Here is a 27,918-nt window from a genome sequence, read left to right as displayed (position 1 = left end):
GTCGCATCAGTTTTTCACAATTTGCGCTGGATCCGTTTTTTAAAAAATTCGCTGGATTGTGCCTGACGGCAAAAAACTGATGTGTGAAAGTAGCCTTAGCAAAATCATACAGTAACCCAAAAACTTACTTGCATTTCGCAACACTTTTTTTAAATGAAGATCTACTGAGGGAGACTTATTAAAATATGTGCAGAGGCAAAAATATAGAAATATGAAATAACAAGCAGATTCATAGTTCCAATCTGATCCCAGTGCTTTCGGTGTGGTCATCACAGGACAGGCAGCTGACATTTCCTGCATTGGTTTCTCCAGGCTTTTAGCTGTAACCGAACAATGGCCTTTCGAAGCTTGATCCAGAAGCAGCAGGTTTCGAGCGTATCATGTTCGCAGTATCATATTCCTGATTAAGGCCAAAACTATTTAGGGAATCCTATTTGTTTTTCTTTTTAAATAAATGATAAGTGGTTTATTGTTTCACAGTATCGACGCACTTTCTAAAGTATTCTTTCGTAAAGGAATCCCATCGTCAGAAAAGGGCCCATTATTTAGATATTCAGGTATTTGTGTGACCTTTTTAAAATGTTTTTTTTTTTCCATAGCACAATCTGTAGTATAGATAATAAATAGAAATCTTGCAATTTTCACACTTGTCACTGAGACATTTTTACACTCTAAGGCTGCCGTCACACTAGCAGTATTTGGTCAGTATTTCACATCAATTTTTGTAAGCCAAAACCAGGAGTGGGTGATAAATACAGAAGTGGTGCATAAGTTTCTGTTATACTTTTCCTCTAATTGTTCCACTCCTGGTTTTGGCTTACAAGTACTGAAGTAAAATACTGACCAAATACTGCTAGTGTGACGGCAGCCTAAGGCCATGTTCACACTTTGCTGGTTTTACAGCGGATCCGCAGCGTTTCTGCAGCTGCGGGTCCGCAGCAGTTTCTATGGAAACCGCAATCCGCTGTGCACATGCTGCGGGAAAAACCGCGCAGAAACGCAGCGGTTTACATTCCGCAGCATGTCACTTCTTTGTGCAGAATCGCTGCGATTCTGCACACATAGGAATGCATTGATCCGCTAACTTCCCGCATGGGGCTGTGCCCACGATGCGGGAAGTAAGCGGATCATGTGCAGATGGTACTCAGGGTGGAGGAGAGGAGACTCTCCTCCAGGCCCTGGGAACCATATTTGTGTAAAAAAAAAGAAATAAAATAAAAAAATAATGATATACTCACCTCTCAGCGCTACACGCGGCCGTCCGGTCTCAGGGTTGCTGTGCGAGCAGGACCTGTGGTGACGTCGCGGTCACATGACCGTGACGTCGCGGTCACATGACCGTGACGTCACGAAGGTCCTTCTCGCACAGCATCTTTGGAACCGGACCGCCGCGTGCAGCGCCGAGGAGATCGGGACGTCAGAGGGTGAGTATAAACCATTTTTTTAAATATTTTTAACATTACTATTGATGCTGCATATTGCTGCATATGCAGCATCAATAGTATAGGAGTAAACCCGCAGCGGAAACCGCAAAACTAACCGCGATAAATCTGCAGGGATAACCGCAGCGGTTTTGCCCTGCAGATTTATCAAATCTGCTGCGGGAGAACCCGCAGAGGACCCTGCAAAGTGTGCACATAGCCTTAGGCTTTGTTCACGCATTTTTTTACAGCGCTTTTCTGCAGCCAAAACCTGATCTACTGACAGTAAAAAAGTTACAGAAAAAAACTAAAGTTTTGCTGCTTTTCTTGCTGTTTTTTCTGGATTCCAAAATTCAGCTTTACTTCCACCATTCAAGCATGAATTATACAGGGTGTTAGGCCACCAATGCAAGCCATTTCTGAAACCACAACAATTTTTTGAAAAAGGGCAACTTGATCAAATTATTTGGGTAAAAAAGATTTGTATGTCTGAAAAAAATGTGAATGTTTGATTGAAGTGCAGCCATGAACTAAGGTTACATGAGTTCATGAAAAAATACACAATTGCAAATGTAAAAAATGTTTACTTGACATATTGGTAGGGCATTAAGTTGGTCAGGCATTGTTCACAAGTACATTAGCCACAATGAAGAGACTCTGACCCTACCTTTTGTATTGAAGCATTTAATGAGCATATGCAAGGGTTATTGTAAAGGGAAGAGGAGCAGGGTCAGCTGTGACATGGCCTATTGTGATTGGTGGATCCTGTGTTATCAGACATGCATAGAGGTGATCCCTGTCACTGTAACCCTGACTCTGCCAAGCAGAAAACTGTTCCTAAAGTAACAGGAAGTTGAAGCCCAAGTGGCCAATGTGAAAACTGCAAGATTATTAACTTTTTTTTTAACAATTTTTTATTAACAAGATCATGGTATGAGAAGAAAAAATAGCCCAATTTTTTTTCAAATACATGTAACACAAAAACCTGATATAAAAAATAGGTCATTTTTTTATGATAATTTGCCTTGAAATGGCAAGTTAGGATTCATGCACAGGGCAACTTTGTACGCAGGGAGGTAAGGGCTCACAGTACAAACATAGTTACATAGTATGGTTGAAAAAACAGAAATGACCATCACACTCAGTCAAGGCATAGGAGATGATATTGGGAATGGAAACATCATGTTACGATTTTCTCTCCTGATCTAGAGTGACAATCAACCGGATCAACATTTAGAACGTGATGTTTTTACATGAACATAACCATTTATGCTATTTTCTTCTTAAAAAGCACCTGAGCCTCTTTGAAATCATTGACATTTATCAGCACCTTAGGTAGACTATTCTGCAGATTAACAGGTGTCCTGTGGTAATCTCCTTGTTTTACTCAACCTAGAACAAGATTAGGGAAGTTTTTTCTGGAAAAGGGCATTTGGATATTTAGAACATCATTCGATGGCCATACAACATTATCAACTGAAAAATGATCCTGCTATATTTGGTCAAACGTCTAATTAAGTCACCCATAATATGTTGGCTGGATGACCATCTTTTGGTGAGGCATGTGATGTTAGGTGGTATTGATGATGTTGGTATTCACAACTGCTTTTGCAGGTTGGCGTCAGCCTGGAGTGTAGACAACTCTTTGTGAGTCGCCCGCCAGGGCCGTGGGGTACTCGGTACTGGGTCCGGTACTTAAAGGGGATGTCACAGTGGCGGCGACCCGGTCCGTGGCCCTGAGCACCCAAATATAGGGAAAGGTCTTTAAAGGGAATTTGAAAAAAGTTCGCAATGCCACCTGTGGTGTTCGGTCAATGGGGACCGACGCTGCTTAAAAGGGTCCTCTGGGGTGATGTTATAGCAGCTAGATGGTATAACTTCCCACAGGTGAAGTATATCCCCAGGGCTCCTAGTGTATAGATGAGGATGGTGAGTGGTGCAGTAAAGAACTAAGGATGCAGGTTTGCAGTCTCTTTATCTGGTTTACTGAAAGCTTCAGGCAGCCACAGTCTAGGGCACCAGATCACAGGTATCGGCAGGGTCCGGCCGGCTTGGAAGCGAATTCAGAGTCCCCTTTACCAGGTGGAGATCAAAGTTTTTCTCCAAGTGTGGTAGTGTTGTAGTCCCTTACTGCCTTCGGCTTCTGGCAAGGTTCTCACAATTCTCTCTGTCCTCCATGAAGGTTAGGACACAAACCCGTATGACAGGTGGCTCGAGCCTTTTTATAGGGTCTCTATCATGACCGGGCTCTATGTGTCACTGTGCCTCTCAATGCTGGAGCTGCAGCACCTCCAGCTGCACGGCCCCAAATACGTCTCTCTGCCTCAGACTGCTCCAGTCTGCTGTCTGGCACTAACTAACTCAAAACTCACTTTCCCTCCAGACCAGAATGTATTTATAGGGGAGTTCCCCCTAAACCAGGTTTAGAGCTCCCCCTTCTGGCCTGGAGTGTGACCGTGTTGTGTGCTTTGTGTTTACCTGGTGAAAGAGATCTTTCTTTGCTTCCAAGTGTGACATCACTCTCCCCATGAGGAAAGCAATGCCACTGTAACAGGACCCAGAGGTGTTACATTTGTGTTAAGTTTTATAAAAAATTGCTAGCTACAGTAAGTTCTTCCTAACACAGATTCGTATGTCACTGTATGTTTTCTCAATGTGGGAAATCACTCATGTTACATTTATAGAACTCAAGCAGTGTTTATTTATAGTGTTTATAAAAAAAATATCAGAAATTTGACAAAAATTTAAAATAATTGCAATTTTCAAACTTTAAATTATTATCCCTTTAATCCAAATCGTGCTAACACAGAAAAGCATGAATAAATAACATTTCCCTCATGTCCACTTTATATCAGCATCATTTGTAAAATGTTCTTTTTATTTTCTTAGCCTTTTAGGAGGTTTAAAATGTAGCAGTAATTTTTTGTTTTATCAAGGAAATTTACAAAATTTATTTTTTCAGCAACCTATCCAGGTTTGAAGTGACTTTGAGGGTCCTATATACTGGACGAGTAAGCGCTTCTTTGTATGGGAGTGTTGTCCGAGATGGCTGTCTGCCGAATGACTAACTGAAGCACTGTTCTAAACCTATACTGTAGATCTTAATTTCCCCATTGGATGTCTATGTGGGACGGTGTCAAACACCCTTGCACTTAGCACAAGGTACTATAGGTAGAGCTATGTAAATATTAGAGACCCTGCAGCACCCAAGCATCTTTAAACAGCTGAGTTATAGTAAGCTCCCACACAACTTGATATAGCTTATCCTAAGAGTAGATCATTAATATTGCGATAATTAGGGAGATATGCCAGAAGTTGGCTGCTGATGTAATAACGGCTTTAAAATGCTTATTTCTAAAACAGGCAAATGGTCGTGTTCCCGAAGCACAGTTTCAGAGTGTACAAACAAATATAATGAACTATATGTAGGAAAAATATAAAAAATTAATTTGTGCTATTTTTATTAATTATTTATATAGTACCATTGATTCCATGGCGCTGTACTATAATTGCTTAGTGATACTACATACCGAACTATAATAGTGCACTGAAGCTTGCCTAATCCTTCAGTGGAGGATTAGGTGAACCCAAAAGAATAGCTAAAGATTTTTTAGTTAGTTTCATCAGAGTATTGTATCTTTTTAGAAGGACAAGAACCTGTCTCCAGACCTGGCTGCTCATTAATTCCTCACTACCCGCTACAAGACTGTGACTTGTCTTCTACTATAGATATGTTGTCTTGTAGCTGATGAGTGCTACCTATTCAGCAACTAACTGCAATGTGAAAAGGAAAGGTTCAGTCATTGCTGGGTATAGAGAGCGGCGGTTGTAACCGCCCCAAGCACTGACTGACAGCCACCCCTAATGGTGAGCCTGCTGTCAGTCAGTGCTGGGGGCGTAGTTACAGCCTCTCTATACATAGAGGGGTGACTGAACTCACTTGCTGTAGGATGGAATAAAGTTAATATCCTCCCAGCAGCAGGGCTCTAAGTGCAAGAGCCCGAGATGTTAGTAAAGCTATTAACCTGAAGATTAACCCCATAACTTCAGGTTAATAGCGTTTTTTCACCCGATAGGTGCCCTTTAAATAAGTGAACATCAGGTCTCATCATAGCAAGATTAGCTATCTTGTAAGATATGTTGTAGAAACAAGAGCAGGACAGTGAGATACAGGACAAAGAATAGAACCCACTAAGGCCAAAATTTAGGATTGCCTTTGCACTTGTTTTTGTTTAGTTTAATGTGTTGTGCGCCTTTTTGTTGCTTGCATCCAGTTCTTTATTCTATTTGTGCCTTTTTTAAAGTCTATTTAATATGTTCTATTTTTTCATCTCTTTGGGTGGAGTTTAGCGATTCTAGAGGTTTTCGCCTAATTTAACAATTTCACAAAATTTGATGAAACTCTACTCCGGTTCTCTTTGGTGTATTGTGGAGTTCGTTAGTTTTTTGGACAATTTACGAACCATTTTGTGAAACATTCGAGTTTTGTCCACGAAAAGTCACAAAATCAATTCAAGACAGAAAAGACATTTTCTTTACTTTGCGCCAAATTCATTAATGCGATATTTAGAAAAAATTGGCAATTTATACCATAAGAGAAAAAAGGAAATTTACCTAGGGGCCCAAATGTTGTACACATCTAGTATATACAAAATGAATACAGACGTCCTGCACCAGCACTACAATATTTGGTCTGAGATGTAATCTACCTGATTCATTCACATACTGGCCCAGATTCATTGCATTTATGCCTGTTTTCTGTCCAATATTTGGTATTTTTTGCCCGTTTTTCATTTGTGCCTAATTCTCCTAGTAGTTTTTGCCTTTTTAAAGTCTATTGTACATGTGTTTTCCTGTGTTTTATGTTCATCGTTGTTGGTGTTTTGGATTTCCAGATGTTTTCGCTTGATTCATCAATTGGGACCATTTAAAAATTAGCTGAATTTTGTGCTCCAGCACCCCCTGATGTGATTTTATGCACTTCAAGCAAAAAGTCCACATTTTTCCAATATTTAAAAAATGATATGTTTTATGTTCAAGAAGTCGTAAAAAATAGTCAATAGCACAAAAACATCAGCAAATACCACAGGATAAAAAAAAAAGTGATTTAAAAATACACAAATGACGAATCGAGGCCATTGCATTATATTAATCAGGGATACAATTGCCAGTTGCCACTTCAGGCACCTTTTTCATTTTTGTATTTATTTTATTAGACACATAATAAGGGGTATAGCTAGGGTCCTAAAACATTTGGAGCTCAGGCCCAGTGTACTATATAGAGTCTTTGGGGCCACTCACTTTACAACATATTAACAGTTGATTGTCAGTGACACTAACGAGTATGGACAGAATTCTTGCTATTTTGCCATGTTAGGAAAAAATTGAAATGGTTCCTGACAAATAACACTTTCGCACTCCAAATGCACAGTATCACTACAGAATACAGAATAACATAGCTGTATAGCGTCTATATAAGAATACTATTGTCCAGTAACTGAATAACCCCGCCAGCAGGGGTCACACTACATTTTTTACAGAAGGGTAAAAATACTCTTAGTATTATTGAGTAATATTTTTATCCAAGGAGGAGTGCGTAACTTGTAATATCCCAAATTTGTAATAGAAACTGAAGGTATACGTAATATTAAGACATTGCTATTTATACTTGAAAACATTAATATATTCCATCATCGGAGGGATTCCAAACCCGTATTATATGGTACACTAATAAATAGAAAGAATACAGTGGGCTCCGTTTCAAGAACCAACAATCACGATGATCCTGTCCTATGTAGTGATGGTTACCGTTGTATGCAACCAGTAAGTACATTGAAGCTGGCGAAAGTGGTTTCATAATATAGGGGCTATGATTAGGGGGTTGCCTGTCAGAATCCCCCTGACCTTAGAATTAGGTGGCTACAGATCCAAAATCTATAAGTGGGGTTGTACAAAGTTTCAACGTTACCTCCTATCCATGGGATAGGGGATAGATTTCCGATCACTGGAGGTCTGAATGCTGGGAACCTTACCGATCCCAAGAACCGTAAGCCCTGTGTGAATAGAGGTTAACAGTCGCGAGTGGATCGCGATTCCACTCGCGGCTGTTAGAGGTACATGTCAGCTGTTCCAAACAGCTGATATGTGCCGGGAAAGATGTGGGCACAGCACCGGAGCCCACTTCAAAGGGAGGGATTCTGACATGGGCATACTATTACGCGCAACGTCGGAAAGGGGTTAAAAACTGTTACTAGCACCTGAGGGGAGTACTGTGGAGCCGGACGGAGGAGCCTACTATGCACACTACGTCTGCCTAAGCCAGGCTGCCTGTGTTCTAGTTGTGCTTGAACAATACGGTTTGCTTTTTTTTTTTTAAGTCACTGGAGATTCGAGGCATCACTCCTCAGATCCGGGGCAGGAGCCCTGGACCTCAGTGCCTAGCAATGCCCCTGCACATGATAAAAACTTTCGTAGTGATCAAAAGGGAACATTTCAGTCCGCAAATACGTTTTTTACCTCATCAATCAAATATACATTCAATAAGAACACAAGGCTTCCTCCATTTGTAGACAGATATAGCTTGTGGAGCTTAACCAAAATACATTTTGTTATGTAGGTGAGGGGCTCCATGTGATTGATATACACACTCTGCACCTAAATAAAATACAGAGAACATTCTGTATCTACAATAACATTCTATTATTCTTAGCTTGAGGAAACCGCGTATTCTCCAGCTTCAGCCGTTCACCGCCATCAATCATGTATTTTATTGGCGCTGATGTTACGCTCTCTATATTGAATTCAATGGATTAAACCATTCCAACCAACACCACCGAAAATTAGGCAATTTCACTTTTTTGACCATATTAGGCTGGGTTCACACCACATTCTTCTCCCTGCTCAGCACTCCATCATTCATTGCTTGAATTCTCTAAAATTGGACATTATCCCAATATAGCTAGCCATCTGAATGAGGCAAACAAAATATAAAACTTGCTAGACTGCACAAAGATTGTGTAAAAAAAAAAAGATAGACCCTATCGGAAAGAGTCCAAGGTTTTACTGGTATAAGATGTAAGACACCAATGGGGTCCTGAGCGCAGAGAGCAGTATCATGCTTTACCTGACAGAAAAACATGCATGTATGTGGCAAAACTTTTCAAAAGACATCTGCAGCATGTGGACAAGTAAACAAATGTAGACCCTAAATAGAACAACTTCCGGTTATGAATGACATGCGCTGATGACGTTATCCGTAGCCTATCGGCATATCGGGGAGAGATTACTATAAAATATAGCGGAAGGCACTATACCCTCTGAAGTACCCTCTGAAGAAGCTATGGGCGAAACGTGCAACATCGTAGTGAACAGTGTGACTCACTTGGCCCAGTTATGGTGTGCAGTGAGTATTATTACTATTATCCTCTTTATGTTGGATCTATACAGGAGTGGGCACAAAGGCTTTGTTAAACCGAATTTGCACTGGTCATATCCACATAAGGTGAATTTATACAATATGATTTTTTTGGTATTTTATTGCAGCTATTATTTATTTGTTCACAATAAAATCATGGATTATTAATTTTCTGCATCATGTTTGTTTGAGTTGACCTATATTATTGTACCTTTAGTGCTTTACTGACTGGTCTATTCTCAATAATGGATACTACATTTTGCTGTTGTGTAGCTTACCATTGTAATCACACTGCCTTTTTGGATTTTTATCGGGCGTTTTTATATATTCGTCTTTCCCTAATAAGTCTGTCTTTTTCTGCATTTAATAAAGTTTATACATTTGTATTTAACACAGTATGGTTATTTACTGTCCATTTCATTTTTTTGCTCTATGAGTAATTCATAGGGATTTGTCTAATTTTGGTTTGGTACTCTCTAATTGTAGCAGCTTATTATAGGTCTTTTGATCTAAATTAGGTTACTGCCTATACTTTCACTGTGCAGTTAATGTGCAATCTTTAATTCTTCATTTGACGACTGACTTGAGACAAATATATCTTTCTAAATGCTGTCACTGCCAGATTTTTCATCTAAAACAGGATTCCTGGCTGAATAACTTGTCAACTGGCGTTCCAGACTCTCTTGTCACAAATATCACCAAAACAAGGGGAGCTGGAATTGAGTTAATGTGCCAAAGCAAATATTTCCTCTGACAAAATAAATACCAGGGTTGCTTGATAAACAAAAGAATACTGCAAGCAAAATGTAAGAATTCTGCTGAGATCGCCGATTTTCTTCTCTGGGGAATTTAATTTACTGATGAGCCCTTATCACTTTTGCATGGGATTGTTTGTGAGCCTTTTGTCACAATGTACAGATGTAATTTAGCATGCACACAGCTAGGAACGAATTCTTCCACTGACTGCAAGATGCGCTATAATGCATGCAAGGGGATACCAACCATGATGATAATGTCATTAAACAAGATGTCAGAACACATATTAAAGCTACACACTGGTAACGTGAAATACTAGTGTACAATATTACAATGGTGTGCAATTGGTGTCATATTAAACCTTTTCTAATCTTTACAATAAGACGCTATTTCTCTTCTAATACCAATGAAAGACCTAAATGCAATCCATCAGCATGTGTTTGCTGTGTAATCCGAGGACAGCACAAGGTAGGGGCCGAGACACAGATGTCAGTGATGTGTCACTTATTAGGCTGTGTGCTGCTGTTTCCAGTGGCTGCAGAGAGTGGTGGCTGCAAGCGAGACCTGGCCCTGACCGACACTCCCTCTGCATTGGAGCTCAGCTGTCAGTCAGTGACGTGGTTACAGCCGCTTCTCTGTATACTTATGGTGGTGACTGAACCCGCGGCAGCGCCGCCCCGTGACTGAAACGGGAACATTGCTGGGGAGATAGTCTCTTTTTTTTCTTATATCCTATGTTTAGAATGTGCATTAAGTTTTCAAAAAACAGAATTAACCAAACGCTATTTTATATACATTACACCATCTTCCAACTACACTAGAATTCTTTGTACACAGAAAGATTGTACTATGCACATACAATATCATGTTCTCGGCTACACATCTCAACGGCTGCACAGGATGATGTGGTTGCCGATAATGATGATTTTTAAGCAGGCTTAAAAATTATCACACCCAATGAATGAGTGCTTTACTTATTGAGTATGCATTTGCCTGTTTAGACAACCTGATAATGAGGAATAAGAGTTCCTATGAATGCTTGTGCTCCTGATTATTGGTGAGTCTAAATGGTCCATAGCCTATTGTTGCCATTCATCATCACTTAGTATAATGTGAATAGATCCTATCAAATAAACTCTAAAATTTACAAATTTTAAGCTGGCCTTAATGGTCAGTGGGGTCTGGCATAAAAAAAATATTCTTAGGCTACTTTCACACTAGCGTTTTTTTCAATACGTCGCAATGCGTCGTTTTGGCAAAAAAACGCATCCTGCAAAAGTGCTTGCAGGATGCGTTTTTTCCCCATTGACTAACATTAGCGACGCATTTACACACGTCGCAACCGTCGTGCGACGGTTGCGCCGTGTTGTGGCGGACCGTCGGCTACAAAAATCGCGACATGTAACGTTTTTTGCTGCCGCCGGAACTCCGCCCCCACCTCCCCGCACTTCCCCGCACCTCACAATGGGGCAGCGGATGCGCTGGAAAAATGCATCCGCTGCCCCCGTTGTGCGGCGGAGACAACACTAGCGTCGGTGACCTCGGCCCGATGTACTGCGACGGGCCGAGCCCGACGCTAGTGTGAAAGTAGCCTTACATGTCTCCTGCAACTCGTTTTAGCTGCAGTATTCACTGCATATCCAATTGTTTATAATACAATTTTTAATAGATGGTTATACACTTGGTGAGAGGCAAAGAAAAACGACATATACCCCTAAAGTATTCACAAAACAAGGTGAAAATTGCCCTTGTGCATCTATTTTTGTATTGTTTCTAAAAGCAACAAACTGCAGCTTAAAAAAGGAGACCATTACATACTAATAATATAGTCAAACACCAAACTGCAGATGTAGTAAAGTAGGCAATGCATTTGGGTGTATACTGCTAACATTTCTTGTTACCACTCATCCAATCTATTCCTAAACTTCAGAGATGGAGACATTGAGGACAGATTCAGATTTAGGCATACACCTCCCAATCCTGAGAACATCACTGTTCGGCTTAAAGATATAATGAAGTACCAAAAAACATATATGATTGCACTCCTAGAAATCCCACTTGTAGCTTAGGCCCCGTGGCACTGGCTGGGTACAATGGGAATATGTGCTAGAAGGAGGAGTATGTAACTGCATGATAGCAAGTAATCCACTGAAATTTAATTACACGCTGCCTGGCTCTGCACTGAGCACCATGCAATTATAGAAAACTACAGTACTGCTAGTCATAAAACTATGGCCCTTATCTTTTATCCTTCAACAGAGGAACACACTTTCCTCTCTTCCTGGTGTGTTGTGCATTAATATCTTCCTCAGGGCTCGTCCAAAAGACAATATAAATCAGACGAGTGCAATCTGACAAAAAAAGGATTGCTCTCCAATGCTAAGCAATGAGGCAATGCAGATGAACATATTTTTCACAGACTTAAATGGTGTAAGAAAAAAAAATTGAAAAATTCCCAATCTTAGGTCACGTTCAGAATTTGGTGAGTATTTTACCTCAGCATCTGTAAGACAAAACCAAGAGTGGAACTATCAGAGGAAAAGTATAACAGTAACACGTCACCACTTATGTATCTTTTAACCACTGCTGGTTTTGGCTTATATATACTGATGTAAAATACCCACCAAATATTGAACATGTGAACGTGGCCTAACTCTGGACATCAGATTAGACTCACCCATTTAAGTCTATGGGTGCAAGAAAAAAAAATGCCACAGTAAATATACACTGCTCAAAAAAATAAAGGAAACACTTAAACAACTGTCACAGGGTTGCCGCAACAGAGAGGAGCCAGAAGACCTCAGCGTCTGATTGCTCCTACTCCTTCGCTGAAAGAAGCACTTCATCTTCTTTTTAAATGATGCTTATTTCTTTAGGCAGAACAGGGTTAATCGGCCATATTGACAGCTCTGGGGGTCTGAGCTCTCAGGTGTGCTCGGTTAGCCACTCCTATCCCCTATATAATCTGGGTTCTGAAATATACATATTGTCAGAGCTAGCTTATGCTGCATGGCTTGGAGGAGAGGTGTTTTGGTGCTTTTATAAGGAGTTTGGAGGCGTTATCTGTGACTGTTGCATGGGTTTGTAAGTGTGATAATTCCCATCCCTCCTCTTATTTTGTTTTTTTCCCCATCCTCCACTCCCTGATGCATTCCTCTGTTATATGCGAGTGAATATTTGTATGCCTGGTATTTTCAGTTACCCCTTGTAATGTTGCCTTGTTCGTAGGGTTGGAGTACTGCGGTATACGGCAGCTCCTGTCTTCCTTGAGTGGGGGAAGGGAACAGACGGAGGGCTGATTCAGGAGATAAGGCAAGAGTGGAGGCCCTGGGAGTTTCACCTTCAGAAGTATCCTGGGGAAAATGGCAAGCCAGAGCACCACCTAGTGTTAGGGACAGGGAAGGAGCCTCTGGTCCTGGGTCTACCGATAGCTGAGTCGTGACAAGAACATAATTTAATTCCAAGTCAATCACACTTTTGTGAAATCAACCTGTCCAGTTACGAAGCAACACTGATTGTGAATCAATTTCTCCTGCTGTTGTGCAAATGCAACAGACAAGAGGTAGAAATGATAGGCAATTAGAAAGACAACCCCTATAAAAGGAGTGATTCTGCAGGGGGTGACCACAGGCTATTTCTCTGTACTCATCCTTTTTGGCTGTTTTGGTCAGTTTTGCATTTTGTTATAGCTATCACCCCTAGAGATGCTGTGCAGTAGCATGAGCTGGTGTCTACAACCCACAGAAGTTGCTCAGGTAGTGCCGCTCATCCAGGATGGCACATCAATGTGAGCTGTGGCAAGAATAGTAGCTGCGTCTGTCAGCACAGTGTCCAGAGCATGGATCATATACCAGGAGACAGACCAGTACATTAGGAGACATGTAATGGGCTGTAGGAGGGCAACAACCAAGCAGCAGGACCACTACCTCCTCCTTTATGCAAGGAGGAACAGGAGGAGCAGTGCCAGAGCCCTGAAAAATGACCTCCAGCATTTCACTAACATCCATGTGTTTGCTTAAACTATGAGAAACAGACTCCATGAGGGTGGTATGAGGGCCAGACATCCACAAGTGGATGTTGCGCTTACAGTCCAAAATCATGCAGGGTGATTGCCATTTCCAGAGAACACCAAAATTGGCAGGATCGACATTTACGCCCTGTTCTTTTCACAGATGAGAGCAGGTTCACACTGAGCACATGACAAATGTGACAGAGTCTGGAGACGCCATGGAGAACGTTCTGCTGCCTGCAACATCCTCCAGCATGACCGATTAGCCAGTGGGTCAGTAATGGTGTGGGTAGGTATTTCTTTGCGGGGCCGCACAGCCCTCCATGTGCTAGCCAGAGATAACCTGACTGCTATTAGGCACTAGGATGAGATCCTCAGACCCACTGTGAGACCAAATGCAGGTGCAGTGGGCCCTTGGTTCCTTCTGATGCATGACAATGCTAGGCCTCATGTGGCTGAATTAGGTCAGCAGTTCCTGCATGATGAAGGTATTGATGCTATTGACGGGCTGCCCTTTCCCTAGACCCGAATCCAATCAAGCACATCTTGGGACATCATGTCTCGTTCTATCCACCAACGCCATTTTGTACCACAGACTGTCCAGAAGTTGACTGCTGCTTTAATCCAGGTCTGGGATGAGATCCCTCAGGAGAACATCTGCCGCCTCATCAGTAACATGCCCAGGCGTTGTTGGGAGGTTATACAGGCACGTGGAGGCCACACACACACACCGCTGACCACTGAAGTTGGATCAGCCTGTAATTTGATTTCCCACTTTGATTTTTAGTATCATTCCAAATCGAGACCTCCATGGTATATTAATTTTGATTTACATTGATCATTTTATGTTTTATTGTAATGAATAAAGATTTGCAACTGGAATATTTCATTCAGTGATATCTAAGATGTGGTATTTTAGTGTTCCCGTTATTTTTTTGAGCAGTGTATATTCTGGAACATAGGACACTGTAAATTGTCATGCAATGATTAATAGCTGCTGAAAAAAAAAAAACAGATTATATTCCGACAGCAGAAGGATAACAAGTGAGGAAAAAATGTCTCACTTTTCTTGCTGAAAATCGGATCGATTTTTTTATATGCTCATTTGTACCTACCCTTATAATGTATCCTCTCCTTATTTGTTACACAGCTAGCTAATCCCAGCTACTCCAAATATTAGTTATGGCACCTGATTTTGGATCACAAGGGTAAAAAATATTAACTTCCTAAAATAAAAAAAACTTTGTTTTACTTTATATTGTTTTACAGTAGTATATTGTATAACTAAAAATATACAATCATCTATGACTAGTAGAAGATGTTACTAGCTCAAGGAACTGCAATGTTCAATATTCCATTAACCCTATTAATGGAATAGGAGGCTCCCATAGGGAGAGTTAAATTAGGGCAAAGGAGACCTGGAAAGATTACATGGGACAAGAAACTGAAAGCTGTAAAGAGGAGTGTAACAACCATAACCCACTCTATATAGCGTATGTGTGATTTTTTTTACATCGTTTTTGACATTGCTTTCTCTGCATACATTGATCATATATTGTGAAGATTACAGAGTTGTTGATTGTGTATGCATCCCGGCAGGTATGTCCCAATGTTACATCATCAAATTCACTCTTCTCCCCAATGTGAAAGTTAGAAGCGCTGGACCATCCCTTAATCATCACTGATTACTGTAACAGAAACACTTTTTGCATTCATTTTGTTGGCGGCTATTCAAATCATAGATTTCCTTGCAAAAGTTGTTTCCTTGGGCTGACACTATAGTAAGTAAATTGCTACTGAAATCTGCACCGATATAAAATGTTTGAAATAAAAATGTCTATAAAAAAAGGAGCTTTATGCCTGACACACTGATAGGGAAGATTCTATACTTGTGAAACCGGATATATGAGTGTTTCACATCATATTTGTTAACAAGTCCAGGATGCTTATCTCTGGGACAGAATAGGTCCCTTGTGGGTCTTAGAATTACATGTGAATTTCCATTTTGTCAAAACTAAGTTCTTATATGCTGTTTGATCAGATGAATATATGTCTTATATTTGGACATTTTTCAGGAATGCTAATGACCTCACGTATGGTGTGCTGTGAATGGCTACAACTTTGTCACCCACTTCCATTCAAACACACCATCTAAGCCATATAGCTTATTAGTTCGGAAGCTACAAGTATTTAGGTTCAGATAAACCTCAGAAAAAAAAACTTTAGCACTAGCAAAGTAGTCAATATTTATACTCAACTTCTATCCTGTGAACTGAATTTTGCATCGGTATCAGAGAACTTTATTTATGAAATACACACTGTTGGAGGCTTCATAGGGCATGTTCGGAGCATAAACATTGGTTCATTTCACACAAGCAGAAGAAATGTAGTCAGTGTGACTTCCAAAGATGACTTCATGTCAGTGGAGGGGCCTGGTAGAGCTGTGACATGTGTTATGAGATCACTTCATTGTTACCAAGTTCTTGTAAATAACCTGACTGTTCTCTTCCCTCCAGAGCTGTCATTAGTCTGACACTCAGTAACCCCGATTAAATGTAAAGCAGTAAGTCTTATGTAAGGCATCATGTGCCACACAGGTCACCAGATCTTACCCATGATGCCTCTTATTTAAGTCATTATTTAAGTCGACAATATTATATTTATTATATATTACAAATGAAACTTAATATGTAACCATAATATACTACATGTTTATATATCATTTTCAGTAGTGTTGCCACTTGTGTCTGTGCAGATATATATATATATATATATATATATATATATATATATATATATATATATATATATATATATAAATGGAGACATAGAGCTATATATATATATATATATATATATATATACACACACACACATGTTTATATGTATATTTATATATCCTTTTGATAGATTTATTTATCTATATACATAATATACATACACTGTATATATGTATATTTATATGTGTGTGTATATATAATATAAAAAGGTATTTGCAATAACTATTCCATAATGTTCCCTCTTTTCTTAGGACACCAAGTCAAACATTACCAAATGTACCAATACGCCACAATCCTACCACAAATAGTGGAACATTGGCTATGCAGAGGGCGCCAGAACTGTCCTGCAGAACACTGGTATAAGAATGCCCTTTGTTGCTTTAGATACTAACATGACACATGTACACTTGCTTAGATCTTCTCTACAACAATACTTTTATCGGAGCCTACAAATACCCACTACAACTACATTCACCCCATTCATTTCTCGTACAGGGCACACACACTACTACCATGTGCAGTGATAACCTAATACATAACGTGAGCAGCCACGAGTTATTTTCCTGTACCATCTTCTTGCTAATGCATTAATATGTGCCCTATAATCGCTGGTTACGCCTATGAAGCTGGAAGTTATAAAAAGACTTGTTAGCGGAGATGTCACCCAGGTGCTGCGTGCCCCCACTCTCACTGATGGTACTGTACCAGCTTTACCTTCTCAGTGTGTCCTGTTACCTAGCTACTAAGCTTTCATTTACAGCCATGGTTCTCTCTGGTATCCTGCCCAAGGTCTTTCTGTCAGTTCAGTGTCTGTCATTTACATAATCCACATGAAGGAAATATACAGAAGACTACTGGAAAGCATAGATCAATGTGAAGTAGCATGAGAAGCTAACAGATAATGTGCCCACACCATTCAGCTATATGATGCCAGAGTGCCCATACATTACACATGCCAGGCAAGGACTCAGCACAGGCTTATGCCCATGTGCCCACCACGGCTAGCAGTGTGCAGACCTCATAGCACTGGAGTTACATTTCATCCTGCGCCATCACTGCCCATGCCCTGAGCTGCCCCTGGCACACACACTGTGCCAGCACCAAGCAATCCCCCAACTCCCAACAAGTCATTATACAGCTGCAAAAACAAAGTTACTCAGGCAACTCCTGACTGTGGCTGTTTCCTCTGCCATGTAAGCTGCATTGCAGGGCTGGGCTTATGCCTTCTGATCATTCCCATGTGAGATGCCTCCTTCAGGTGCCCAGGTCATGCCATGCTCTTGCTGAAAAGCCACCACAGAACCTAATGCCACACCGACACAATGCACAATAGCTGAGCCATGGGGCAGCAGCATGGGCATAAAGCAGAACACTCCTACCTTGCTTCACACACTTGATTCTGATGGGGTCCTTGCAGTGCTTGATGACAGCCAGCACGTCCCTGATAGTGAGCCCAGCCACTGGCGTGTCATTCACCTCCAACACCAGCTCCTCAGGGACCAGTTTGCCACTCTGATAAGACACCTTCCCAGCCTTCACCTCCCCCAGGTAAGGAAACTGGCCATTCTCAGCACCCCCTCTGATGTCAAAGCCAAGCTCCCCTTCCAGGCTCCTGTCAATCACACACTCATGGACTTTGTTGGTCCAGTGGTTCTTCTTCTTTAGGTTCTTGGACATGGCCCCTGGTTCTGTGGCTGAGATGAACAGGGGGTTCCTTGGAGGTTCCTGATGAATGGCCAGGCTTTGTGGATGGGGAGGCAGCAGCAGCAGGAATAGGAAGAAGGAGAAGTAGTGTAGCCTCTAGCTCCGGCTCTGTGAGGGCACACACACTGGACACAGGCATGTGTGAGTGTCACTAGCTGGCCTCCATGCTGGCAGCTGGCACCGTGCGTGTGTGTAAGCGTGTGTGTGTACTAGTTGTACAGTAATAACTGGCAGAGGGAGGGGAAGGATGGAGAGCAGCAGGGGGAGGAGGAGGAGGAGGGATGGGAGCTGGCTGCTCTCTCCTCTCTTACTAACCCGGTAGTGATGTGTGAGAGAGAGGCTGTGTGTGTTTGCCAAGCAACCAGAGAGGAGGAGGGCAGCACCAGAGCAGCAGCTCGGCAGTGTACCAGGCTCTGCGGCTGCTTATTAGCAATTCCCTATACTGTACTTATGGATCTGCTCGGAGGTTGTGCCTGGATCCTAGTGCACTGACGGTCTCTGCATGGCTGCAGCCTGCTATATACAGTATACAGTGCACTGACAGCCTGCTATATACAGTATACAGTGCACTGACAGCCTGCTATATACAGTATACAGTGCACTGATGGTCTCTGCATGGCTGCAGCCTGCTATATACAGTATACAGTGTACTGACAGCCTGCTATATACAGTATACAGTGCACTGATGGTCTCTGCATGGCTGCAGCCTGCTATATACAGTATACAGTGTACTGACAGCCTGCTATATACAGTATACAGTGCACTGACGGTCTCTGCATGGCTGCAGCCTGCTATATACAGTATACAGTGCACTGACGGTCTCTGCATGGCTGCAGCCTGCTATATACAGTGCACTGACAGCCTGCTATATACAGTATACAGTGCACTGACGGTCTCTGCATGGCTGCAGCCTGCTATATACAGTATACAGTGCACTGAAGGTCTCTGCATGGCTGCAGCCTGCTATATACAGTATACAGTGCACTGACAGCCTGCTATATACAGTATACAGTGCACTGACGGTCTCTGCATGGCTGCAGCCTGCTATATACAGTATACAGTGCACTGAAGGTCTCTGCATGGCTGCAGCCTGCTATATACAGTATACAGTGCACTGACAGCCTGCTATATACAGTATACAGTGCACTGACGGTCTCTGCATGGCTGCAGCCTGCTATATACAGTATACAGTGCACTGACGGTCTCTGCATGGCTGCAGCCTGCTATATACAGTATACAGTGCACTGACGGTCTCTCTGCATGGCTGCAGCCTGCTATATACAGTATACAGTGTACTGACAGCCTGCCATATACAGTATACAGTGCACTGACAGCCTGCTATATACAGTATACATTCCCATAGAATGTAAGTCCGCAAGGACAGGGTCCTCTCCCCTCTGTACCAGTGTGTCACTGTAAACCTGTTTACTGTAAATATCTATAACTCTCTATGTAACCCCTTTCTCATGTACAGCACCATGGAATTAATGGTGCTATATAAATAAATAATAATAATAAAATAATAATAATACAGTGTACTGACAGCCTGCTATATACAGTATACAGTGCACTGACGGTCTCTGCATGGCTGCAGCCTGCTATATACAGTATACACTGCACTGACGGTCTCTCTGTATGGCTGCAGCCTGCTATATACAGTATACAGTGCACTGACGGTCTCTCTGTATGGCTGCAGCCTGCTATATACAGTATACAATGCACTGACGGTCTCTCTGCATGGCTGCAGCCTGCTATATACAGTGCACTGACGGTCTCTCTGCATGGCTGCAGCCTGCTATATACAGTGCACTGAAGGTCTCTGCATGGCTGCAGCCTGCTATATACAGTATACAGTGCACTGACGGTCTCTGCATGGCTGCAGCCTGCTATATACAGTATACAGTGCACTGACAGTCTCTCTGCATGGCTGCAGCCTGCTATATACAGTATACAGTGCAGTGACGGTCTCTGCATGGCTGCAGCCTGCTATATACAGTATACACTGCACTGACGGTCTCTCTGTATGGCTGCAGCCTGCTATATACAGTATACAGTGCACTGAAGGTCTCTGCATGGCTGCAGCCTGCTATATACAGTATACAGTGCACTGACGGTCTCTCTGCATGGCTGCAGCCTGCTATATACAGTATACAATGCACTGACGGTCTCTCTGCATGGCTGCAGCCTGCTATATACAGTGCACTGACGGTCTCTCTGCATGGCTGCAGCCTGCTATATACAGTGCACTGAAGGTCTCTGTATGGCTGCAGCCTGCTATATACAGTATACAGTGCACTGACGGTCTCTCTGCATGGCTGCAGCCTGCTATATACAGTATACAATGCACTGATGGTCTCTCTGCATGGCTGCAGCCTGCTATATACAGTATACAGTGCACTGACGGTCTCTCTGCATGGCTGCAGCCTGCTATATACAGTGCACTGACGGTCTCTGCATGGCTGCAGCCTGCTATATACAGTATACAGTGCACTGACAGTCTCTCTGCATGGCTGCAGCCTGCTATATACAGTATACAGTGCACTGACGGTCTCTGCATGGCTGCAGCCTGCTATATACAGTATACAGTGCACTGACGGTCTCTGCATGGCTGCAGCCTGCTATATACAGTATGCAGTGCACTGACGGTCTCTCTGCATGGCTGCAGCCTGCTATATACAGTGCACTAACGATCTCTCTGCATGGCTGCAGCCTGCTATATACAGTGCACTGATGGTCTCTGCATGGCTGCAGCCTGCTATATACAGTATACAGTGCACTGACGGTCTCTCTGCATGGCTGCAGCCTGCTATATGCAGTATACAATGCACTGACGGTCTCTCTGCATGGCTGCAGCCTGCTATATACAGTGCACTGACGGTCCCTCTGCATGGCTGCAGCCTGCTATATACAGTGCACTGACGGTCTCTGCATGGCTGCAGCCTGCTATATACAGTATACAGTGCACTGACAGTCTCTCTGCATGGCTGCAGCCTGCTATATACAGTATACAATGCACTGACGGTCTCTCTGCATGGCTGCAGCCTGCTATATACAGTGCACTGACGGTCTCTGCATGGCTGCAGCCTGCTATATACAGTATACAGTGCACTGACAGTCTCTCTGCATGGCTGCAGCCTGCTATATACAGTATACAGTGCACTGACGGTCTCTCTGCATGGCTGCAGCCTGCTATATACAGTGCACTGACGGTCTCTGCATGGCTGCAGCCTGCTATATACAGTATACAGTGCACTGACAGTCTCTCTGCATGGCTGCAGCCTGCTATATACAGTATACAGTGCACTGACGGTCTCTGCATGGCTGCAGCCTGGTATATACAGTATACAGTGCACTGACGGTCTCTGCATGGCTGCAGCCTGCTATATACAGTATACAGTGCACTGACGGTCTCTCTGCATGGCTGCAGCCTGCTATATGCAGTATACAATGCACTGACGGTCTCTCTGCATGGCTGCAGCCTGCTATATACAGTGCACTGACGGTCTCTCTGCATGGCTGCAGCCTGCTATATACAGTGCACTGACGGTCTCTGCATGGCTGCAGCCTGCTATATACAGTATACAGTGCACTGACAGTCTCTCTGCATGGCTGCAGCCTGCTATATACAGTATACAATGCACTGATGGTCTCTCTGCATGGCTGCAGCCTGCTATATACAGTATACAGTGCACTGACGGTCTCTCTGCATGGCTGCAGCCTGCTATATACAGTGCACTGACGGTCTCTGCATGGCTGCAGCCTGCTATATACAGTATACAGTGCACTGACAGTCTCTCTGCATGGCTGCAGCCTGCTATATACAGTATACAGTGCACTGACGGTCTCTGCATGGCTGCAGCCTGCTATATACAGTATACAGTGCACTGACGGTCTCTGCATGGCTGCAGCCTGCTATATACAGTATACAGTGCACTGACGGTCTCTCTGCATGGCTGCAGCCTGCTATATGCAGTATGCAATGCACTGACGGTCTCTCTGCATGGCTGCAGCCTGCTATATACAGTGCACTAACAATCTCTCTGCATGGCTGCAGCCTGCTATATACAGTGCACTGATGGTCTCTGCATGGCTGCAGCCTGCTATATACAGTATACAGTGCACTGACGGTCTCTCTGCATGGCTGCAGCCTGCTATGTGCAGTATACAATGCACTGACGGTCTCTCTGCATGGCTGCAGCCTGCTATATACAGTGCACTGACGGTCTCTCTGCATGGCTGCAGCCTGCTATATACAGTGCACTGACGGTCTCTGCATGGCTGCAGCCTGCTATATACAGTATACAGTGCACTGACAGTCTCTCTGCATGGCTGCAGCCTGCTATATACAGTATACAATGCACTGATGGTCTCTCTTCATGGCTGCAGCCTGCTATATACAGTATACAGTGCACTGACGGTCTCTCTGCATGGCTGCAGCCTGCTATATACAGTGCACTGACGGTCTCTGCATGGCTGCAGCCTGCTATATACAGTATACAGTGCACTGACAGTCTCTCTGCATGGCTGCAGCCTGCTATATACAGTATACAGTGCACTGACGGTCTCTGCATGGCTGCAGCCTGCTATATACAGTATACAGTGCACTGACGGTCTCTGCATGGCTGCAGCCTGCTATATACAGTATACAGCGCACTGACGGTCTCTCTGCATGGCTGCAGCCTGCTATATGCAGTATACAATGCACTGACGGTCTCTCTGCATGGCTGCAGCCTGCTATATACAGTGCACTAACAATCTCTCTGCATGGCTGCAGCCTGCTATATACAGTGCACTGATGGTCTCTGCATGGCTGCAGCCTGCTATATACAGTATACAGTGCACTGACGGTCTCTCTGCATGGCTGCAGCCTGCTATATGCAGTATACAATGCACTGACGGTCTCTCTGCATGGCTGCAGCCTGCTATATACAGTGCACTGACGGTCTCTCTGCATGGCTGCAGCCTGCTATATACAGTGCACTGACGGTCTCTGCATGGCTGCAGCCTGCTATATACAGTATACAGTGCACTGACAGTCTCTCTGCATGGCTGCAGCCTGCTATATACAGTATACAGTGCACTGACGGTCTCTGCATGGCTGCAGCCTGCTATACACAGTATACAGTGCACTGATGGTCTCTGCATGACTACAGCCTGCTATATACAGTATATAGTGCAATGAAAGTCTCTGCATGGCTGCAGCCTGCTATATACAGTATACAGTGCACTGACAGTCTCTCTGCATGGCTGCAGCCTGCTATGTACAGTATACAATGCACTGACGGTCTCTCTGCATGGCTGCAGCCTGCTATATACAGTGCACTGACCGTCTCTGCATGGCTGCAGCCTGCTATATACAGTATACAGTGCACTGACAGTCTCTCTGCATAGCTGCAGCCTGCTATATACAGTATACAGTGCACTGACGGTCTCTCTGCATGGCTGCAGCCTGCTATATACAGTATACAGTGCACTGACAGTCTCTCTGCATAGCTGCAGCCTACTATATACAGTATACAGTGCACTGACGGTCTCTGCATGGCTGCAGCCTGCTAAATACAGTATACAGTGCACTGACGGTCTCTGCATGGCTGCAGCCTGCTATATACAGTATACAGTGCACTGACGGTCTATGCATGGCTGCAGCCTGCTATATACAGTATACAGTGCACTGACAGTCTCTCTGCATGGCTGCAGCCTGCTATATACAGTATACAGTGCACTGACGGTCTCTGCATGGCTGCAGCCTGCTATATACACAGCACTGATGGTCTCTCTGCATGGCTGCAGCCTGCTATATACAGTGCACTGACGGTCTCTGCATGGCTGCAGCCTGCTATATACAGTATACAGTGCACTGACGGTCTCTCTGCATGGCTGCAGCCTGCTATATACAGTATACAGTGCACTGACGGTTTCTACATGGCTGCAGCCTGCTATATACAGTATACAGTGCACTGACGGTCTCTGCATGGCTGCAGCCTGCTATATACAGTATATAGTGCACTGACGGTTTCTCTGCATGGCTGCAGCCTGCTATATACAGTATACAATGCACTGACGGTCTCTCTGCATGGCTGCAGCCTGCTATATACAGTATACAGTGCACTGACGGTCTCTGCATGGCTGCAGCCTGCTATATACAGTATACAGTGCACTGACGGTCTCTGCATGGCTGCAGCCTGCTATATACAGTATACAGTGCACTGACAGTCTCTCTGCATGGCTGCAGCCTGCTATATACAGTATACAATGCACTGATGGTCTCTCTGCATGGCTGCAGCCTGCTATATACAGTATACAGTGCACTGACGGTCTCTCTGCATGGCTGCAGCCTGCTATATACAGTGCACTGACGGTCTCTGCATGGCTGCAGCCTGCTATATACAGTATACAGTGCACTGACAGTCTCTCTGCATGGCTGCAGCCTGCTATATACAGTATACAGTGCACTGACGGTCTCTGCATGGCTGCAGCCTGCTATATACAGTATACAGTGCACTGACGGTCTCTGCATGGCTGCAGCCTGCTATATACAGTATACAGTGCACTGACGGTCTCTCTGCATGGCTGCAGCCTGCTATATGCAGTATACAATGCACTGACGGTCTCTCTGCATGGCTGCAGCCTGCTATATACAGTGCACTAACAATCTCTCTGCATGGCTGTAGCCTGCTATATACAGTGCACTGATGGTCTCTGCATGGCTGCAGCCTGCTATATACAGTATACAGTGCACTGACGGTCTCTCTGCATGGCTGCAGCCTGCTATATGCAGTATACAATGCACTGACGGTCTCTCTGCATGGCTGCAGCCTGCTATATACAGTGCACTGACGGTCTCTCTGCATGGCTGCAGCCTGCTATATACAGTGCACTGACGGTCTCTGCATGGCTGCAGCCTGCTATATACAGTATACAGTGCACTGACAGTCTCTCTGCATGGCTGCAGCCTGCTATATACCGTATACAGTGCACTGACGGTCTCTGCATGGCTGCAGCCTGCTATACACAGTATACAGTGCACTGATGGTCTCTGCATGACTACAGCCTGCTATATACAGTATATAGTGCAATGAAAGTCTCTGCATGGCTGCAGCCTGCTATATACAGTATACAGTGCACTGACAGTCTCTCTGCATGGCTGCAGCCTGCTATGTACAGTATACAATGCACTGACGGTCTCTCTGCATGGCTGCAGCCTGCTATATACAGTGCACTGACGGTCTCTGCATGGCTGCAGCCTGCTTTATACAGTATACAGTGCACTGACAGTCTCTCTGCATAGCTGCAGCCTGCTATATACAGTATACAGTGCACTGACGGTCTCTCTGCATGGCTGCAGCCTGCTATATACAGTATACAGTGCACTGACAGTCTCTCTGCATAGCTGCAGCCTACTATATACAGTATACAGTGCACTGACGGTCTCTGCATGGCTGCAGCCTGCTAAATACAGTATACAGTGCACTGACGGTCTCTGCATGGCTGCAGCCTGCTATATACAGTATACAGTGCACTGACGGTCTATGCATGGCTGCAGCCTGCTATATACAGTATACAGTGCACTGACAGTCTCTCTGCATGGCTGCAGCCTGCTATATACAGTATACAGTGCACTGACGGTCTATGCATGGCTGCAGCCTGCTATATACACAGCACTGATGGTCTCTCTGCATGGCTGCAGCCTGCTATATACAGTGCACTGACGGTCTCTGCATGGCTGCAGCCTGCTATATACAGTATACAGTGCACTGACGGTCTCTCTGCATGGCTGCAGCCTGCTATATACAGTATACAGTGCACTGACGGTTTCTTCATGGCTGCAGCCTGCTATATACAGTATACAGTGCACTGACGGTCTCTGCATGGCTGCAGCCTGCTATATACAGTATATAGTGCAATGACGGTTTCTCTGCATGGCTGCAGCCTGCTATATACAGTATACAATGCACTGATGGTCTCTCTGCATGGCTGCAGCCTGCTATATACAGTATACAGTGCACTGACGGTCTCTGCATGGCTGCAGCCTGCTATATACAGTATACAGTGCACTGACGGTCTCTGCATGGCTGCAGCCTGCTATATACAGTATACAGTGCACTGACGGTCTCTGCATGGCTGCAGCCTGCTATATACAATTTACAGTGCACTGACGGTCTCTGCATGGCTACAGCCTGCTATATACAGTTTACAGTGCACTGACGGTCTCTTCATGGCTGCAGCCTGCTATATACAGTATACAGTGCATTGACGGTCTCTCTGCATGGCTGCAGCCTGCTATATACAGTATACAGTGCACTGACGGTCTCTCTGCATGGCTGCAGCCTGCTATATACAATATACAGTGCACTGACGGTCTCTCTGCATGGCTGCAGCCTGCTATATACAGTATACAGTGCACTGACTGTCTCTGCATGGCTGCAGCCTGCTATATACAGTATACAGTGCAGTGACGGTCTCTGCATGGCTGCAGCCTGCTATATACAGTATACAGTGCACTGACGGCTCTGCATGGCTGCAGCCTGCTATATACAGTATACAGTGCACTGACAGTCTCTGCATGGCTGCAGCCTGCTATATACAGTATACAGTGCACTGACGGTCTCTGCATGGCTGCAGCCTGCTATATACAGTATACAGTGGACTGACGGTCTCTGCATGGCTGCAGCCTGCTATATACAGTATACAGTGCACTGACGGTCTCTCTGCATGGCTGCAGCCTGCTATATACAGTATACAGTGCACTGACGGTCTCTGCATGGCTGTAGCCTGCTATATACAGTATACAGTGGACTGAAGATCTCTCCGCACGGCTGCAGCCTGCTATATACAGTATACAGTGCACTGAAGATCTCTCTGCATGGCTGCAGCCTGCTATATACAGTATACAGTGCACTGACGGTCTCTGCATGGCTGCAGCCTGCTATATACAGTATACAGTGCACTGACAGTCTCTGCATGGCTGCAGCCTGCTATATACAGTATACAGTGCACTGAAGATCTCTCTGCATGGCTGCAGCCTGCTATATACAGTATACAGTGCATTGATCTGACCCCTTTGCACACTAGGATGCAGCTTACTCTATATAGTATACAGTGCACCAATCTGACCCCTCTGCATGGCTGCAGCCTGCTATATACAGTATACAGAATACTTATCTGTCCCGTCACCACACTAGGATGCTGCTTGCTATATATACCAGCTCTAGATAACAGCGCACTAATGATTTGACCCCTCTGCATACTAGGATATAACTTGCTATACATAATATTTCCCTCTGCATACTAGCATGTAGCTTCCAGACACCTCTCTATAGCACTGATATTACCTAATGGCAATGTTTTTTTTCAGAAGAACAATAGACATGGCCCCGATTCATCAAGACCAGCATTGTTCATGCCAGGCTTGATGATGGGATATGCTGGAGGCAGATGCTCCTGATTCATAAAAAAGCGCACTCTTCTTCATGAAACAAAACTGTCGGACAATTGACGTGCACCTCACCACAAATCCTACTCCAGTCCCTGCTGGAGTAAGATTTGTGATGTAGCAAACGCCATTGCTGTTTATGAATTTTACAAGTGGCAGTTGATACAACCCTGTCCCTCCCAATTTCAACCCATTTTGTTGGAGCTGGGCAAAAATGTTAGGAGAACACCAAAGGCAAGAACATTTTAGCACAACCAGGAGTTGCACCAAAATTGTGCGACTTTTCAATTTTTTTTACACCAATACACGAGCGTAAAAGCATTTCTGAATCTGTGCCGTTTTACGGTCATGACAGTGTATTTAAGGTGTTATTTCAGTTATTTATATCAAGCATCCATGTG

The 27,918-nt window shown here is 43.9% G+C and overlaps 1 protein-coding gene across 15 annotated transcripts in view; it reads right to left on the bottom strand.

The window, feature by feature from the left end:
- The window catches only part of MAGI2 (membrane associated guanylate kinase, WW and PDZ domain containing 2), a 1,417,815-nt gene extending 1,399,483 nt beyond the window's left edge, over positions 1-18,332 (bottom strand). For 7 of the 15 annotated variants that reach the window (XR_013215731.1, XM_077264697.1, XM_077264691.1 and 4 more), the window contains exon 1: positions 17,760-18,332. Coding sequence is in view for 14 of the 15 variants with exons in the window: in XM_077264697.1 (XP_077120812.1) it covers positions 17,760-18,057 (298 nt within the window). In the remaining variant the exon portion in view is untranslated. The remainder of the gene's footprint in view (positions 1-17,759) is intronic. The other 8 variants (XM_077264683.1, XM_077264685.1, XM_077264684.1 and 5 more) reach the window with 2 other exon arrangements.
- Positions 18,333-27,918: the final 9,586 nt, after the last annotated feature.

Source organism: Ranitomeya variabilis, chromosome 5 (genome assembly GCF_051348905.1).
Source record: "Ranitomeya variabilis isolate aRanVar5 chromosome 5, aRanVar5.hap1, whole genome shotgun sequence".
In the NCBI taxonomy this organism is placed as follows: Eukaryota; Metazoa; Chordata; class Amphibia; order Anura; family Dendrobatidae; genus Ranitomeya; species Ranitomeya variabilis.
The sequence above is the reverse complement of the archived record's forward strand: the minus strand, read 5'-3'. Positions and strand labels throughout refer to the sequence as shown.